Genomic DNA, 15,799 nt, shown 5'->3' with positions numbered 1-15,799 from the left:
AACTTCCTAAAAACTATCCAAGTCTCTTCTGCTGCAGGCTACTTTGTAGAACTGTTACAGAAAACCTCACTAAACCACATGGAGGGGACTCAAGATAGTCATCCAAATAAAACCATACAAAAACCAAACTAGCACAATCCAAACGCTCAAGTCTCCTGCAGCCTACCAGAGAAGCTCTAAACAGAGAATCAGGACAGGAACTCTTACCTTCTGGACTACCAACGTTGGTTCACAAACAAGAATACAGAATGTCTCTGACCAAAAACCTCTAAAGACTCACTACAGGCAAGATAAAGACACAACTCAGCTGCACCAAATCCACTAATCACTGCACACATCAGCACCATGTGCTAACTGTGGCTAAAGAACCACATTTACCAAGACAACTATCAAGTACAAAGCCCTAAAACACACCAAGAAACACATTAAAGATGATTTTACTGCTGGACGCTGCAAGCCAACGCCTAGAAAAAACAAACTAAAGCAACAGAGCTGAACCCGGTTCAGTGAAGAGAAGCAGAGGAAATGTTTGACTGCAGACATAAAGCAGGAAGACATTTAGCTGCTCAGGTGTTCCTGATAACACCAAGCAGCCACCTGGACAGGCAATAGAAACACAGCTTACTGGAAGTCCAGAGGGCTGGCTTAGTGAAGTAAATTTAGTTTAAAGTTGAAGCAGAAAGTAAACAGAGAAAGTTGAAAACCACCTTCTGATACCTGAAATCTCTGAGTTTTCACACATGTCAAACTGGTTCCATAGTAGAACCTTCACTGTAAAAATGTCATAGTATGGTGTGTTGCTCAAAAAACATTACAACCCAGCTGTGTAGGGTCACCGAGGAGCGACACAAAAACAGGACAAACACTGGTTTCCAGGGGGTTAGGGGACTATTTATTTGAAAGAGTAAGTTTACAACAACACAACATGTGAGCAGAAAAATCACAAAATCTGTCTTTAGTTCAGCTGAAAATATTAGTTTTTGTCTTTTTTATTGACCAAACTTTTCAGGAAGTAGATAAAGAATAATTAAAGCTCTCATGTAGAAGTCCACCTTATTTTGGATCCTTGTGGAGAGTTTAGTCTTCATGCTTCATAGTAACATTTAATAAACCTAAAGCTTCCTTGTTGGCTCATTGGTGGAGTTTGTTCCTGAGCATCTGAACCTTAAATACAGTGAGAGGACCATCTTCAGTCGAGGCCAGTCAGAGAACTTCAAGACCTTCCATCACCTGGACCAGATGTGGCACCAGCTCCCTCTGAACATCTGGATGACAGGAGAAAAGACAGAAATCAAACACAGATCACAGAAATACAATTTATTCACTTTCATCATTTTATAAAAGTAGCATGAACTTTATTAAAACTGGACAACATCAGTAATGAAAGTAAATGTTTTTATCTCATCCTATTCCCTTTCAACTGTGGGCTTTGTGTACTTACTATCTTTTAATGATTAAAAAATAAAATGGGTCACTACTATTGTTAAGGCATAGAAAGTATTGGAAGTAATATTTGCTTGTTCACTCTGTTCCAACAGCTCACCTGTTCCTTCCATACTGACAGCAGTAATCCCCTCATCACTACTGGCTCTGCCTCTGACACTAAATCACATTTTTATAATGGCCAAAATTCTCAGCACAAAGCTGTACTTTTTACAAAGCCATCAGGTCAGTTTCATTAATGTAGAGCTGAATCATCTTCTCATATAGAGCAGGTCTACACCAGACTCTTCATTAAATTCATTCTAATAATATTCACTCAATGAACAATCCTACCTCCCACTCTGGACTTGTGGCTCTTGGCTGCTGCTTGGTGCTGGCTCTTTCTTCTGACTCTGAGGGGATGCAGGACAAAGTTTCCCAGTTATGTGGTCGCATCATACTATTATTTAAATTACATAACGTTATGTTTTACGCCACAATGACACACAGTTAATTGATTTGATAATTAACTTGAACGGTGGTTTGCAAAGTTCACCAAAGTCCGTATCCGTTTCCTCGACATAGAGAAACAACAACAAAAAAGACAGATTCTCAATATGAACTTGACTAAACTTTTGCCTAAAAAAACAACTGTGTTTTTCATTCTTGGATACAATGCTATATGAACTTTCTCATTTATGGGCATGAAAGTAATGTTCAGAGACAGACTTATAAAAATGTGAACCTATCCTTTGTCTCAAGATGGCCTATTATTACATTACATTTTTACAGAATAAGAATATTTACAAGAAAAACTTACTGTGAAAACTATTTGGATTTAAAACATGAAAGTTTAGTTTTATTAGGGTAAATGTTATCTCATTGTTCCATTTTTTATTTGCTTTAACCCAACTTTGGCAGGTTACACAGACTCATTTAAGGCACAGTTAAGTGGGTAATTATGAAAAACTACTGCTGTGCCAAGTTCAGGTCTTGATTTGTCACGTGAAGATCTTAAACCAAACCCTCCTTATTGGAACAAACAGATGTGCAGCGAAAAATAAGGATCATCTTTAAGTTAAATATGTGCATGAAAAATAGATGAAAAAGGCAGATATTTCTCAGTCTTCCAAATCTGTTTGACTTAGATTAATTAAAAGATGTCAATTAATTAAAAAATAAAAATAAATCTGTTTTTTCCCCACCAGGGTTGATTAAAGACCAGCTGGAGCTGAAACATGGACAGTGAAGTGGAAACGATAAGCGACAGTCCTCTGAGCCCGAGGCACCTGACCGGGTTGGGGATGAACTGTCTGCTCTCCCCAAAGTACCGCCACTCAGGGCCGGGCCTGGCCAGTCCTCAGGAGTACAACCAGTGGCTGCCTTATCGCCACGACGCCAGCCTGCTGCCCATGAAGGAGGACCTGGCCTTCTGGCTCAACACTATGATGGGTGAGGCAGTTTCACTGTAATCCAAGAATGTGTGGATTGCTGAAGTCTGTCAAATGAACAACTGGATTCGTGCCTTTTCTTTAAGGAAATATGTTTTGAAGTTGCTAAATGACAAGACAGGATGTCCTAGATTCACCTCAGGTTGTCTTTTGTCACGGCTATCCACAGATGAGCAAGACTTGATAATTCTACTGGGGCTTTTATTTTGAAGAAAAGGTTTAAAATAGCTGCAGTCATGTTTAACACAAAGGCACATTAACCTACTTATTATCCAAAACCCCTGAAACACTTCCCCAAAAGGGGAACTGTGCTGGGGTTCCAGGAAAAGGGATGTTTGGTCCCACTTTGCTGCAAAACATAAAGGGTCTGCACATGCCACGACCTGTTGGAAGATGTCTGGAAAGTGACTCAAACATGATGAATTTCTGACTGATGCTACGTCAAAAAAAGGAAAAAAACAATATGTCAAAACAGCTTGTGTGGCAGTGTGAGTGATTTGTTTGAAAGCAGAAAAGTGTTCTGATGACAAAGAGCCAGTTTCAGTGTGTTAGAAATGAAACTGTTTGTTGTTCCTGCACACTTCAAAGCTTTGCTCAGATGAAACATTCCTGTGGCTACATTTTATAAATCTATAAATCAAAAAGCGGTTTGAGGAACTGTGTGTTGCCTTTGCACTTAAGGTTTTGTGTGCAACAGCACAGTAACATTTGCAAAAGACAGTTTATGTTAGATACATATGACTTATTTTTGCACATACTTACATTTACTTTCTGTAGAGCCCTCAATTACTTTAATATAATAGTTACATACATTAAAAGTATGTATTTTTAATTTTTAAAACTTTTTCTTTTTGTTTTAATATTTAAAGCCAGATAATAGATGAATTTCAATACCTTCAGGAAAAATAGATAAAACTTAGAATATTTTGTCGTTGTTAAAGCCACTCCAATCATTGATTAATCCACTAAAAACTCTTCTCTGTGTATCAAAGTAAATATTTAGATTTTTTTTCCCTTCAAAAAAGCCCTCTGTCTCCATTCTCTATAAACCACTTTATCCTCACTAGGGTCACGGGGGGTGCTGGAGTCTATCCCAGCTGACTCGGGTGAAGGCAGGGGACACCCTGGACAGGTCGCCAGTCTGTCGCAGGGCTACATATACAGACAAACAATCACACTCACATTCACACCTACGGGCAATTTAGAGTGATCAATTAACCTCAGCATATTTTTTGGACTGTGGGAGGAAGCCGGAGTGCCCGGAGAAAACCCACGCATGCACAGGGAGAACATGCAAACTCCATGCAGAAAGATCCCAGGCCCAGGCTGGGATTTGAACCGGGGATCTTCTTGCTCTAAGGTGAAAGTGCTAACCACTACTCCACTGCACAGCCCTAAAAAAAAAAGCCCTTCATGCCTTAAAATAGCTTTGATGCAATCCCAAACCTTTGCTTCTGTTAAAAGTCATAGATTCATAAAGTCATGCCTCTCTCTATGCAGACCTCTGCTATTTGCTGCAGCTCAAACACACCAGCTCACCTACAATTCTTTTCTAGAGTGTAAAACTACTCTATGGCTCAATGGCAAATGGTAATATTTACATTTTTCAGCAATATGTTTGATCTGGAAACCAATTCCAATGAATAATGATACAGAAACCCAAACCCCTAAGTTCTTAGGATTGGTCCATGTCTTTGAGACAGTCATTAATAAACTGCACTTTTAAGGCGGAAAGGCTCAGTCATGGCATTGACTATCTATTTTGTTCATGATGTCTTCCAGCATTTAAAAACACCATACAGACATGCTAAAAAGGTGAAAACTTGGATTTTCATCAGATGTTGTGTTTAAAAAGTGCAGCATAATCAAGATCCCTTTTGTATTTAGCCTATCTATCTATCTATCTATCTATCTATCTATCTATCTATCTATCTATCTATCTATCTATCTATTGAAACTCAACTGTTTGAAGAAAAGGAAAAAGTAGAGGAAAACTTTGAGCTCACCAGTTGTTGCTCCAAGACAATACGTTGGTTCACACAAGTGGCAGAAGGAGCCAAATGTGACTTTAAACTGTTTCCCCGTGCACGTAATCACCAGTCAAACATGCATCGTCTGACTTCTATCTTTTTCAAAGTAAAATCCCACTTGCATGGTCACCATTTTCAGAGTGATAATAAAATCCTGCATGCTTTTGAAGAGAATCTGAAGTCTCAAGATGTGACCTCCATGAAGGGACAGTGAAGCCTGAGTATCATTGGACCAAGTGCATTGAAGTTAAATGAGACTATGCTGAAAAATGCAAGAATAATCTTTCCCCTTTCCCCCTGATATTTTCTGTTGAGGCTGAAAACTTTTTGAATTGCCATCATATCTTATTAGGATTAATTCCTCTTGGAGCAAGAATTATAACAACTATGTGATGATTACTTCGAGAAAATGTAGACAAAAAGCGGATGTAGTACTAAGATCTTGGTATTTTTCAGTAAAAACTAGCATAAAGTAAAATGCGCAAGTGAAGTAAGTACTAACACATGACGGTATGTAATGTGTGTGTTCTTCTCAGGTGTGGAACTCACAGCAGACAGTCTGATGGAAAGGTTGGATACCGGTGTTCTGCTCTGTCAGCTGGCACAGCTGCTTCAGGAGAAAATGCTTCACGCCAACAACGGCAAGGTGATCCTACAACACTCAGCAATGTGCACTTTCACACACAAACATGCAGGTGCAGAAACTCAATCAATAAAAAAATGAAAATAGCTGAAAAAGATGTCCGTTTTATGTACAATAGATGTATTAAGTTTTCAAAGACCTGTTTCCATCCAATTGTCAAGAATTACTCAACTGTAGAATTGGGAGTTTTTTAGAACGTAAGTTTGACAATAACAACATCAGGTGGTGTATTCAGTTGCCTTCTTTCACTAATACTCTCTTTGCTACAGTGATGTTTTGACAAGATTTATTCCTTTTTAGTGTGTCCTTCATGCACACACAAAAACTATGATGGAAGAGGATGTCTCTGCCAGTGACAGTGTGTTTATACTCAAACACAGGTGTAATCTGAAGACGGCACAGCTATTGTTTATCATGAGGTTCCAGTCTGTAGCCTGAAGCATTAATCCATTAATGTGTTGCTGCAGAAATAAAGAGAACATGTTTCTACTGCAGACTCACTAATTGTGCGTGTTGAAAACAATCTCAGCCTTTCATAAGAAGAGTGATCCACTGGCGAGCCGATGCGACTTCTGGATCATTTTTCGCCCGAGACAACACAGCCAACTTCCTGTACTGGTGTCGAAAGATCGGCGTTGATGAGGCTTATCTCTTTGAGTCTGAGGATTTGGGTGAGTTAGGACTGGAAATTGTGTTTTATAGAATCAAGGAGCATTGGCCTTTTTTTTCCCTTTTTCCAATGAAGGCCTCAAGTGAGTCATGTCATCCAGAAAGTGTTGGATGTTGTTGGTTAAACTAAGATCTACTTTGTGTAATTGTGTCTATTTGTCCTTCTGTAATCCTTTAATCCTCATTTTTTCCACTCTTTCTTTCTAAGTTTGACCTTCTGCTTATATCTGAATACATATCCCAGACACATAACAGCCAAAAACTCTGTAATAATGCATTTGCTAGTTGTTGAAAAGAAATAATACATTTACCTTTATGAATTTACCTCCATTAGCTGTTTTACTTTATCATTTACCTCTAATACTCAAATAAGTTCTAAGTTGAGATACCTGTGAAGGTAAAGGTGGATGGCAAAAGAAAATGTTATTCAGAGCAGGATTTTTGATTTGGGTATTGGATCAACTGTAACATTTTTGGACAATTTTGCTCATTTAGTCTTTATAAAAGTGAACATCTTATTCTTGAACTGAAAGCTGAACTTGTGGGTCACAACGATCCCCCTGGAGGAAACTGAGCCATTCATTATGTTTCCTTGTTCTGTATTGATGCTTTATGTATCCGACCAGAAAACACTAAACATACACTTCCTCCTGGGGCATGTCTATGCAGGGACGCAGATGCGTGAGAACGATAATGTGCAGGTTAATCCCCACCAACAATGCGTCCCCCCTGCAGGCAGAGTCCCGTACTTCACTTGACTAATTCAGTGACGGGGAGAGAAAACTTACTGCTCTCTGACAGGTTTTAGTTTGCACTGTCAGCGCCACCAAGGCACAGATGATATTCTTTCTTTTCTCTCTTGTCTAGTGGACGTCAAATACGGACGAATGAATAAAAACATGCTTCCATGCTCAACTAGTTGTCATTTTAAATTAACTAGGACCTTGTCTGGACCAAACTGTGTGTACTAAAACTCACTTAAAAAAAATGGAGGCAGGACTTGCTGATGAAGCTTTCATGCCCTCATGCCCTCAGCAGCACATCCAGAGACCCACAGGAATTCCTGCTCAGCTTCAAAGGTAGAGATGCACAATAGAGAACCTCCCACAACGTGACCTCTCCGTTCAGCTCCCGTTTTCTTTTGACAAAGACAAGAACGTTTATCTCCGGAAACATCTTTTCTTTCATACGAGTGACTTTTTCTTTTCTACCCCTTCGTCCTCTTTGTTTTCTTCGTCCTACATGTTGCTGTGTGAAGTCCTCCACAAGCAGCCTCGGGAGGTGTGTCTGTGCCTGATGGAGCTGGGTCGGATTGCCGCCAGGTAACCACAAATGAACAACTGTCCACCTGCTGAACAGTAAATCAGAGTGGCATCACATTTGCAAGATAACTTTTGTGCTATTTCTTTATCAGTTGAATTGTAAATGAAGTAAAATGTTAAACAAAACCAAAATGAAACCATCAAGCAGTGTTTTTTTTAACTCCAGTGGTTCCAAACCTTTTTTCTATCAGCATTTATCAGCTTAAACCTTCCACCAACACCAACCACCAGGCTGCAGATGTAATCAACGAAAAGCACTTTGAACTTGATGTTGTTATTAAACTCTGTTAATAGTTTATATTGTTAAAATATTTTTGTTTGTGTCAGTTAGGTTACGTGTGCCTTCCCACTTCTACCACTAACTGGATTTTTTTTTAACTATTTACTACTACCTACTACCCATTTATGCACTTTATATGGGTCAATATATAATTGTGGGACTTTTAGTATCATAGTTGACATTTTTGCTGTTTTCAGGCCTAAAATCAACATGGCCGCCTATAACCAAACACCACATGGCATTTTTACAGAAAGATTCTTCTAAATATTATATATACAATTGAGTGAAATTGAAAGTTATTTAACACAGTCTACACTTGACTCATACACTACTTTATATTAAATATCTCAGAAAGCCTTGGAGTTTTTCCAGTGTTTTCTTCAGGAGGAAATGACATCATGTGGAGCAGGTCATGTGATCTGGAATTAACACACTTCCTTGAGAGGTGTTTTTGTAATGGGTAACTTAGTTGACAGTGATTTCTCAGACAGAGATACAATTTGTTATTTTTAATATAAAATTTGATATATTGCCAAAAAAGAAACATGTCATGATTATCTCAACTTGATAAAAAGATAAGCTCATGTTATTATTGTTTAGCTAATTAGAAGGTGGTTGCTGTTAAATTCGGACGGTTATTTATTTGACATTTTAGTGATATCCAGTCATTTTATATTCATAAATGATTGTTTCCATACTAAATAATTACGGAATTCGTAAAAGCATGATCATAATGAACATAATTTTTTGTTTTTTACTTTGAATAAAAATGCATGCAAGATATATGCCGTGGACTTCAAAGGTTCCTCAATTATATATTGACCCTTATGCATTTATTGTACACAGAGATTATTAATTCATTTTATTGCAAATTTGCAATGACTATTCTATTCATCCTTCTCTTTCACACTTAATGTTGTTTTTAACATTACTGATTTTGACATACTTTTATCTATTTAGTTTAAACCATTCATTCATTTCAAATATTTTTTTATCAGTTCCTATTACTTTCACGCTGGACGTTAACCTCTGTTTCAACTACTCACTCTTAACTGCAGCATGTGTTTACTTTTGGTTGACTCAGATAGAAGCTGCAGAAGTATCCACTGAGATTCAAAAAGTAGTCCTGACTGATAATCACTATTCTTACCTGTACTGATTTATCCGTAAGATTACTGATATGTTTTTGTCAAACCTCACTTTCAGGTATGGAGTGGAGCCACCGGGGCTGGTGAAGTTAGAGAGGGAGATAGAGAGGGAGGAGGCGGGCTGCTTATCTCCATCATCTCCCCTCTCCTTTTTTCCTCCCACATCATTGTATTCACCATCACTACCGTCGCTGCCCCCGGCCCCGTCTCCCCCGACTCCGAGCGCAGCCTGCCTGTCTGAACCCCTCGCCACCTCCCTCGCCTCTGATCTTCCATCAGCCACAACAAACCCGGTGCCTACATGTTTATCCCCTCCTCAGTGCTCGCTCTCAGCCTCTAACCCCTGTACAACCACAGTCTCAACACAAACGCCTTTGTTCTCCTTGTCCTGCACCACAAGCACATCTGCATCGACGCTGCCGCTGTCGGTGCCTTCGATGGGCCAAACCCCGCCTTCCAAACTCTGCCCTCCCACAGTGAACAGCCACACTCCGGCTGCAGCTACCCCACCTCCCATCACCTCCCCACCTGCAGCACAGACCCCACGGTCATCAAACAAATCCTCGAGCCGGAGGAGCCCAGGCACCAGCAACATTTTGGATGATATTGTATGTATCTTATTTGAGTTTCCAGGTGCAGAAAACACATTTGCACTGGATTTGACTCTTTTTTTACTCTGCTGCAGGTGAGAAACATCATTGAAAACCCTCCTTGCAGCTGCCCCACCAAGTTCCTCGTTGAGAAGCAACCTAAAGGCTGCTACCGTGTCGGGGATAAAGTTCTGTATTTTCGGGTAAGCATTGCATCCTAGATTCTTCCACCCCAGCCTCCTCCCTGTGGCTTTAGAAGACACCACCATCATAATACAGGCATCAAACCCCATGTAACAAGATGTCAAAGTAGTAAATGAAATTAATTAATTCATGCTACACTTGCGGAAACTTATAATATTGTGAAATGAGGATGTGTAATGCCATAACTTGTATATTATAATCTCTACTTAACAGCTTACCCAATGAAGATGAGTCATAGATGCTACAACGCATAATAAGATGTGATGTGCAAAGTCAAATTATTTATCAGTGATTGAATCAGCAACAGGTACAATGAGTCAAAGTGACTGATTTGCCATCACTGGGATGGAGACGTTGGTACATTTCAGGCTCCCTGAGTCATGCTCCACCCGTATGCGTCTGTATGAAGGCTCAAGGAAGGGGAGGCAGGGTTGCTTGGCAACCAACGGTCAGGATAAGACCGGGCTGACAATGATTGTATTCAGTACATAGACCTTCAGCGAAGAGTTCAAACCTGGAAGGAAAAACAAACACGTCTCTTTCAGGATGATTGTGTGAAGATATGACCTTGGTGTGCGGTTTAAATGGCAGCTCACCCGGGAGTCGAGGTCCATCTGTGTGAGGAGGGTTTTGAGTGAGAGGAGAAGTTTTCACTCAGCTGAATTCTACATCCATCGCTCTATAGAAAGAGAAAACATAACAGTTTCAGTGCATGTTTAGTGAGGACTCTGTGAACTGAATCTGTGGAAACAGACTGACAGCATATGATTAAATTCACAGTGTAAATCTTCACCACTAAATGAGGGCTGTATTACAGTGTTGGTCACTGACTGAAACCCATTAAATGCTTTGTTAATTGCATTAAAAACCCCATTGAGCCAAAACTCTCTAATAAATCAATGCTGTCAGCGCTCCTTTGTCACAGCTACATTTTGACTGGCTGACAGACGTCATATCTTTACTGTCCATTTAGTCACAGAACACCTGTTTCTCCACAGCAGAACTGTCAGTAACACCAAAGCACACATGTGAACACAACATCAAAGAAACCTGAGGCAATAAAAATGTCATACTCAAAGCATGTTGCGTGTTTATGGTCAGTTTTAGCTGAATGCGGAAAGAAAAATCTTTTTTTTTTTTAAACAATCGACCAGTTTTATTGAAAGAAAATAATTGATGATATGACCTTTTATCCATACTAATAATTTTTTTTTAAACTTTTATTTAGAACAATGGGGTATGACATCCAGGCTTTCACAAAACAATAATCATTGATGTCTATGTATAAATATAGATGAAAATATATTGGTACAGTAGTAGTAGACGAAAAAAAACAACATATATATATATATATATATATATATATATATACATAATACACATACACATATGTACATACATGTATACACATACATATACCAGTCAATATTCATTACTCTGAAATGGATATTACTTTAAATATATATTTGACCATAGTGACAAATTAGATTTCAAAACAGACAGAACTCGTACCGTATGATCTCTGGCCTAGAGATGGTAAATTATAAGCCCTGGAAGCGACCACCTAAGCCCAAACCCCGAACAGACACACGTACACGCACACACGCACACACACACACACACACACACACACACACACACACACATACACATACACACACACACACACACACACACACACACACACACACACACACACACACACACTCATTATGTGCCTCACTGTGAAGGGGTGGATACCATTAGGTATAAGATGAAACCTAAACTATCTACTCTGGTAGCGCTCTGATTAGTCAGAGGGTAAATGGTGCATGGCATAAAAATGGGATATGAAGGGTTGCCATATATGAAAAAAATCGCCCCTGGAGCCCCTGATAGTGTACTTTATTTTCTCCAATTTCAGAAAAAACATGACTTCTCTAAGCCACTGGGAAAGGGACGGACTCTTAGGGGAATTCCAATGTAACAGTATGGTGGGAAAGAAAAATCTTGAAAAAAAAGTTTTCTGTGCATCGTGACCTTTTGTTCTCACACCTTCTCTATGTAGAACCATAACTCTGTCAGTGTTCAGCTAAATTATCAGTTTGCAGATACTACTTGCACTTCTTCCTTCTGACAAGCAAACACAGCTCAGCTGTTTGAACAGAGTGACCCATCACCCTTCATCCATTTACCTTGAAGCTCACAGCCGCCTACAGGGAAACACGCCTCAAACCTCCTTCACCGTACACCATGATAACCCCCGTGCTGCTCCTAGCACAGCGCTCCATTCAGTGTGTGCAGACCTTTTTAAAGAGCAGATACTATTGATTACCGAGACAAAGTCATTAGCGAGGGGTTTAATCAGACAGCTTGTTAATGAGCAACTGAGCATGACCGCCCCTCCTAACATGTAAACTTTCCCCCCTCCTTCCATCTCTATTCCCTCTGGAGACTATTCAATCACACTGGCCCTGGAGTGCTTTTGCCATTCTTTGGTGTTAAAAAAGAGGAAGGCTTTTCTTTCTTCTCTGTGCCCAATTAGGCTCTCCTTCAGCTTTGTAGCAGGGGCGCTGTCTGAAAGTGTCAGTAGGAGGAAAAGGCATTCAAACATCTCACAATATCATCAGTCCATCAGTGCGGCGTTATAATGCTACTTAAATTAAAAATAAACCTGAAAATTAGTCTTGTTCAGGAGGTGAGGTACGGCTGGGCAAAATCATCAAAATCAGGTTGATGGGATTGTTTTTAAAAAAGGTTGGTGTCCTTGAGCAAGACATTGACTCAATAGAAGCTTAATTTTTTCCCCCTGAATTTCCTGAAATCTATGAAGTAGACATGTGAATGAACAAACTAAGATGTAGCTGTGCTTTGAGAAGTAGCTTCGCTTTGCAGGTATTTTGTCGAAAACAAACATATTCGTTAAAATCATTACATTTCATGCTGACGGTAGCTTCAAAGACTATGCAAAATCTGATGGCATTTCATTCAGAATCACATAAAGCACATCAAAATTCAGAAGATCCAAGATCTTTAGGATTTATCCTCCAGGGACCTTGACTGTTTGTGCCAAATCTGATAGAAACCCTTACTGTAGATGCTTAATATTTCATTAAAGGGAAATTTAGGGGACCACCAGTCAGAAAGCTGCATATTCTGGGGGCTGTAACACTCTATTAATGTGCCAATACGCTGTATTAAATAAGAGTCCTGAGTTTGCTATCACAAATTAAAATTATGCCCTTAAAAAATTTCCATGAGAAAGGAAAAGCAACAACTAAGAGCACACAGTATCTTTCAGAAACTGCAATTATGCATCCACAGTCTCATGAATGTACCATCACAGCAGCTGTCAAACAGCATTAGGGTTAAAGTCAGAAACAGAATGAGACGCACACACATACTGCACCCTGTAATGGTCCTCAGCTTGTCTCTCTACTGGAAAATTTTTGGTACTGAGTGTACTCTAAAAACAGCATCAAAAGCTAAGTGGGGATGTGGCTAAAGCCTGCCTCCTACTGGCCAGTGTTTGGAAGCGTCCTCCTCCCTGAGTACACTCATGCATCTTTCAGCAGGAGAGGAGAGGAGAGAGAGGGAATCAATGAAGCTGCCAGGGAGGACACAAGGGAATCCAGACGGTAGTTTATGGGCTGCAGACGTAGCGCACTTTGTACGGAGACCTGGAGGAGGAGGAGGAGGAGGGGGAGGAGGAGGAGGAGGAGGAGGAGGGGGAGTTGTAGAGACAGAAATAAAGGAGTCTGGCTGACAAAGAGGGCTTCTGTAGGATATTTCACTGCAGAAAGACGCTGAATCTGATATTTATGTGAGATGATCAGGTTGGTGTATTGGCAGCTGCTTTAAAAGTGCAGTAGGATCTACCTGTTAAAAAATAGAAAGACATGCAAATTAATATTCACTGCTTATTTCAATGAGGCATGCGAGATTATAATTTTAAAACAATTGAGCATCTTATTTGGAAATTATGAATGAACATGGGAGGCGTCTGTAAAAAAGACTAAGAGAATTTGGATCATTTCCTAAAATATTTGCTTCTTTGGAAAAGAGACTTTGCCTGGCAACCGAATTTTTGTGAATGAAGACCTGTCAGATTGACATTCCCTCCACGTCTGACAGGAAAGTGGTTTATTCGGGGTGTCAGACTTGACCCCTGTCAGCCTCAAACATTTTAATCTGCAGGATGACAGCTGAGACGGACCATGTCTGGAGTTTCCTCCATAGCCGGCCGTGTCGCCTGCCTGCGTGCACATTGATTTATTGTTTTTTTATCCCCTACACGTGACACACACCTCCCCACAATAAGACGAGTAGATCTGCTTGTATTATCACATTGTTAATGGCTCCATAATGAAGGGTTTATTGGCGATAAGGCAGGAGGGGGTGGTGGGTTGCACGCTGACAGAACAACGGATGGCTTTGCAAGGCCTCTTGGGAATGTTAATGTCTGCTGGGAGTCGAGGGTCTGCTCTGAACTCATCTCAATTTCTCCTTTCATTTTTTTCACCCTCTTCCCCAGGATTTATATTGTGGCAGCAGTTGCTATGGCAGCAGTTGGTTTTTCAGCTGTAAGGACGGCTATCTGTAAAGGATGTGTTGATTCAGATACGACTGACCTCACTGGAACTGCTGCTAATGCACAGACTGGCTGTGCAGCAGTTATTATGCATTTAAAACAGTGCTTCTTGGGCGTTTTGTGTTGCAGATCTGTGCGGTGGGCGTGCCTTTGTGCGTCACTGCATGTGTGTGTGTGTATGCATGCTCATATGTGGATTAGTGTGTGCTCAGCTGGTGCCATGAGGTGCCGTTTCATTTTGTTTAATGAGATTTTGACAAAGCTATCCAAGACATCATTTGCCTTTCATAGCCGGAGCAGCACATGCACAAGAAGCTTGTAAATATTAGAGTGATGTGGGTGTGGAGGGAGGCTTCACTTTTCATTTAATTGAGAATTCATAAACATCCCCGTAATATATCGGCAAGAAAATACATGCACAGTTTATTTCCCTGCATCCCTGACGGTTCAGTCTCTCGTTGCCTCTTTGCAGATGCTGAATGAGCGTCATGTGATGGTGCGTGTGGGTGGAGGATGGGAGACCTTTCTAAGTTACCTACAGAAACACGACCCCTGCAGAGGAGGAGGAGGAGGAGGAGGGCTGGGAGGCAGATCTGAGGTCAGGGTCTGTCGGGACAAAGCCAAGCCAAGCAGCCTGAACATCTCATCTGACAGCTACATGGTGGTCGGCGCCCATTATCGTGGTAAGAAGTAGGCCTCCGCTCTCCAACTGCTCCTGGCTGCAGGCGAAAAGTGTGAACACTCGTTTAAACCGCTGAAACCATACAAGGTCAATGATTTAAAATATAGCTAGAATCTCTTTTACCTCACGTTTAAAAGGAAACCCAAAGTTTGCTGTTGAAAAGCTGTGGCTATGACTGTTCTTACCCGACTCACTGTGATGATTGGGCAGCAAAGCTATCAAAAAAAAAAGTGTCTATGCAATAATTAGTCAGTTTTAACAATCGGTTAATCATCTCAGTCACATTTCATGAAAAACATTTCCTGGTTCCAGCAGTTCAGTGAGAGGATTTGCAGTTTTTCTTTGTTATATTTGGTAGCAAACTGGAATATCTCTGATTGTTGACTGACTAAAACAAGAAACCTGAAGCTGCTTGGAACACCAGTTGTTAGTGTAAACATTCATATCATGATGCAATTATCATCAGATATCCTTTCAGGTGAGCTTTTGTATAATATTCTATGCAATAATGTAGATGGAGCTAAATTATCTACTCTGATTTGTACTTTTTTAGTGCCATTATTAAACATACTGCTTTGTGTTTATGCATCACGGTACTGTAATTTGTATGACTGAGCTTTTGTATTTGGGATGCCCAAGTGTCCCTAATAGTCCTAAAGATCCATGCGCAGAAACTTTTAATGTGTACAAATACTTTTTCTGTATTTTACTGGATAAAAGCCGTTTCGGTTTCTGTTTGAAATAAAGGAAATTGTTTTAAATATGTATCTGAATCCTTTTGTAAATGT

The 15,799-nt window shown here is 40.1% G+C and overlaps 1 protein-coding gene and 2 long non-coding RNA genes across 4 annotated transcripts; 1 reads left to right on the top strand and 2 right to left on the bottom strand.

The window, feature by feature from the left end:
• Positions 1-416: 416 nt before the first annotated feature.
• On the bottom strand, positions 417-9,061 carry LOC127531071 (uncharacterized). The gene is made up of 4 exons (XR_007937942.1): positions 7,194-9,061; positions 5,453-5,555; positions 1,777-1,835; positions 417-1,265 (listed from the first exon to the last, which is right to left on the bottom strand). It is a non-coding gene; the product is annotated as an uncharacterized LOC127531071 (long non-coding RNA).
• gas2b (growth arrest-specific 2b) lies at positions 1,782-15,776 on the top strand. The gene is made up of 7 exons (XM_051939405.1): positions 1,782-2,874; positions 5,440-5,549; positions 6,076-6,217; positions 7,474-7,537; positions 9,024-9,573; positions 9,651-9,758; positions 14,802-15,776. The coding sequence occupies exons 1-7, from the start codon at positions 2,661-2,663 to the stop codon at positions 15,021-15,023; spliced, it is 1,410 nt and encodes a 469-aa protein (XP_051795365.1). The 5' UTR covers positions 1,782-2,660; the 3' UTR covers positions 15,024-15,776.
• Positions 10,021-14,818, bottom strand: LOC127531070 (uncharacterized). 2 transcript variants are annotated; one of them, XR_007937941.1, is made up of 3 exons: positions 11,934-14,818; positions 10,356-10,438; positions 10,021-10,273 (listed from the first exon to the last, which is right to left on the bottom strand). It is a non-coding gene; the product is annotated as an uncharacterized LOC127531070 (long non-coding RNA). The 2 variants fall into 2 exon arrangements; XR_007937940.1 differs by having other exon boundaries at positions 10,356-14,818.
• Positions 15,777-15,799: the final 23 nt, after the last annotated feature.

This window comes from Acanthochromis polyacanthus, chromosome 2 (assembly GCF_021347895.1).
Source record: "Acanthochromis polyacanthus isolate Apoly-LR-REF ecotype Palm Island chromosome 2, KAUST_Apoly_ChrSc, whole genome shotgun sequence".
NCBI classification, from domain to species: Eukaryota; Metazoa; Chordata; class Actinopteri; family Pomacentridae; genus Acanthochromis; species Acanthochromis polyacanthus.
Note: the sequence above shows the minus strand (reverse complement) of the source record. Positions and strands in the feature narration are given on the sequence as shown.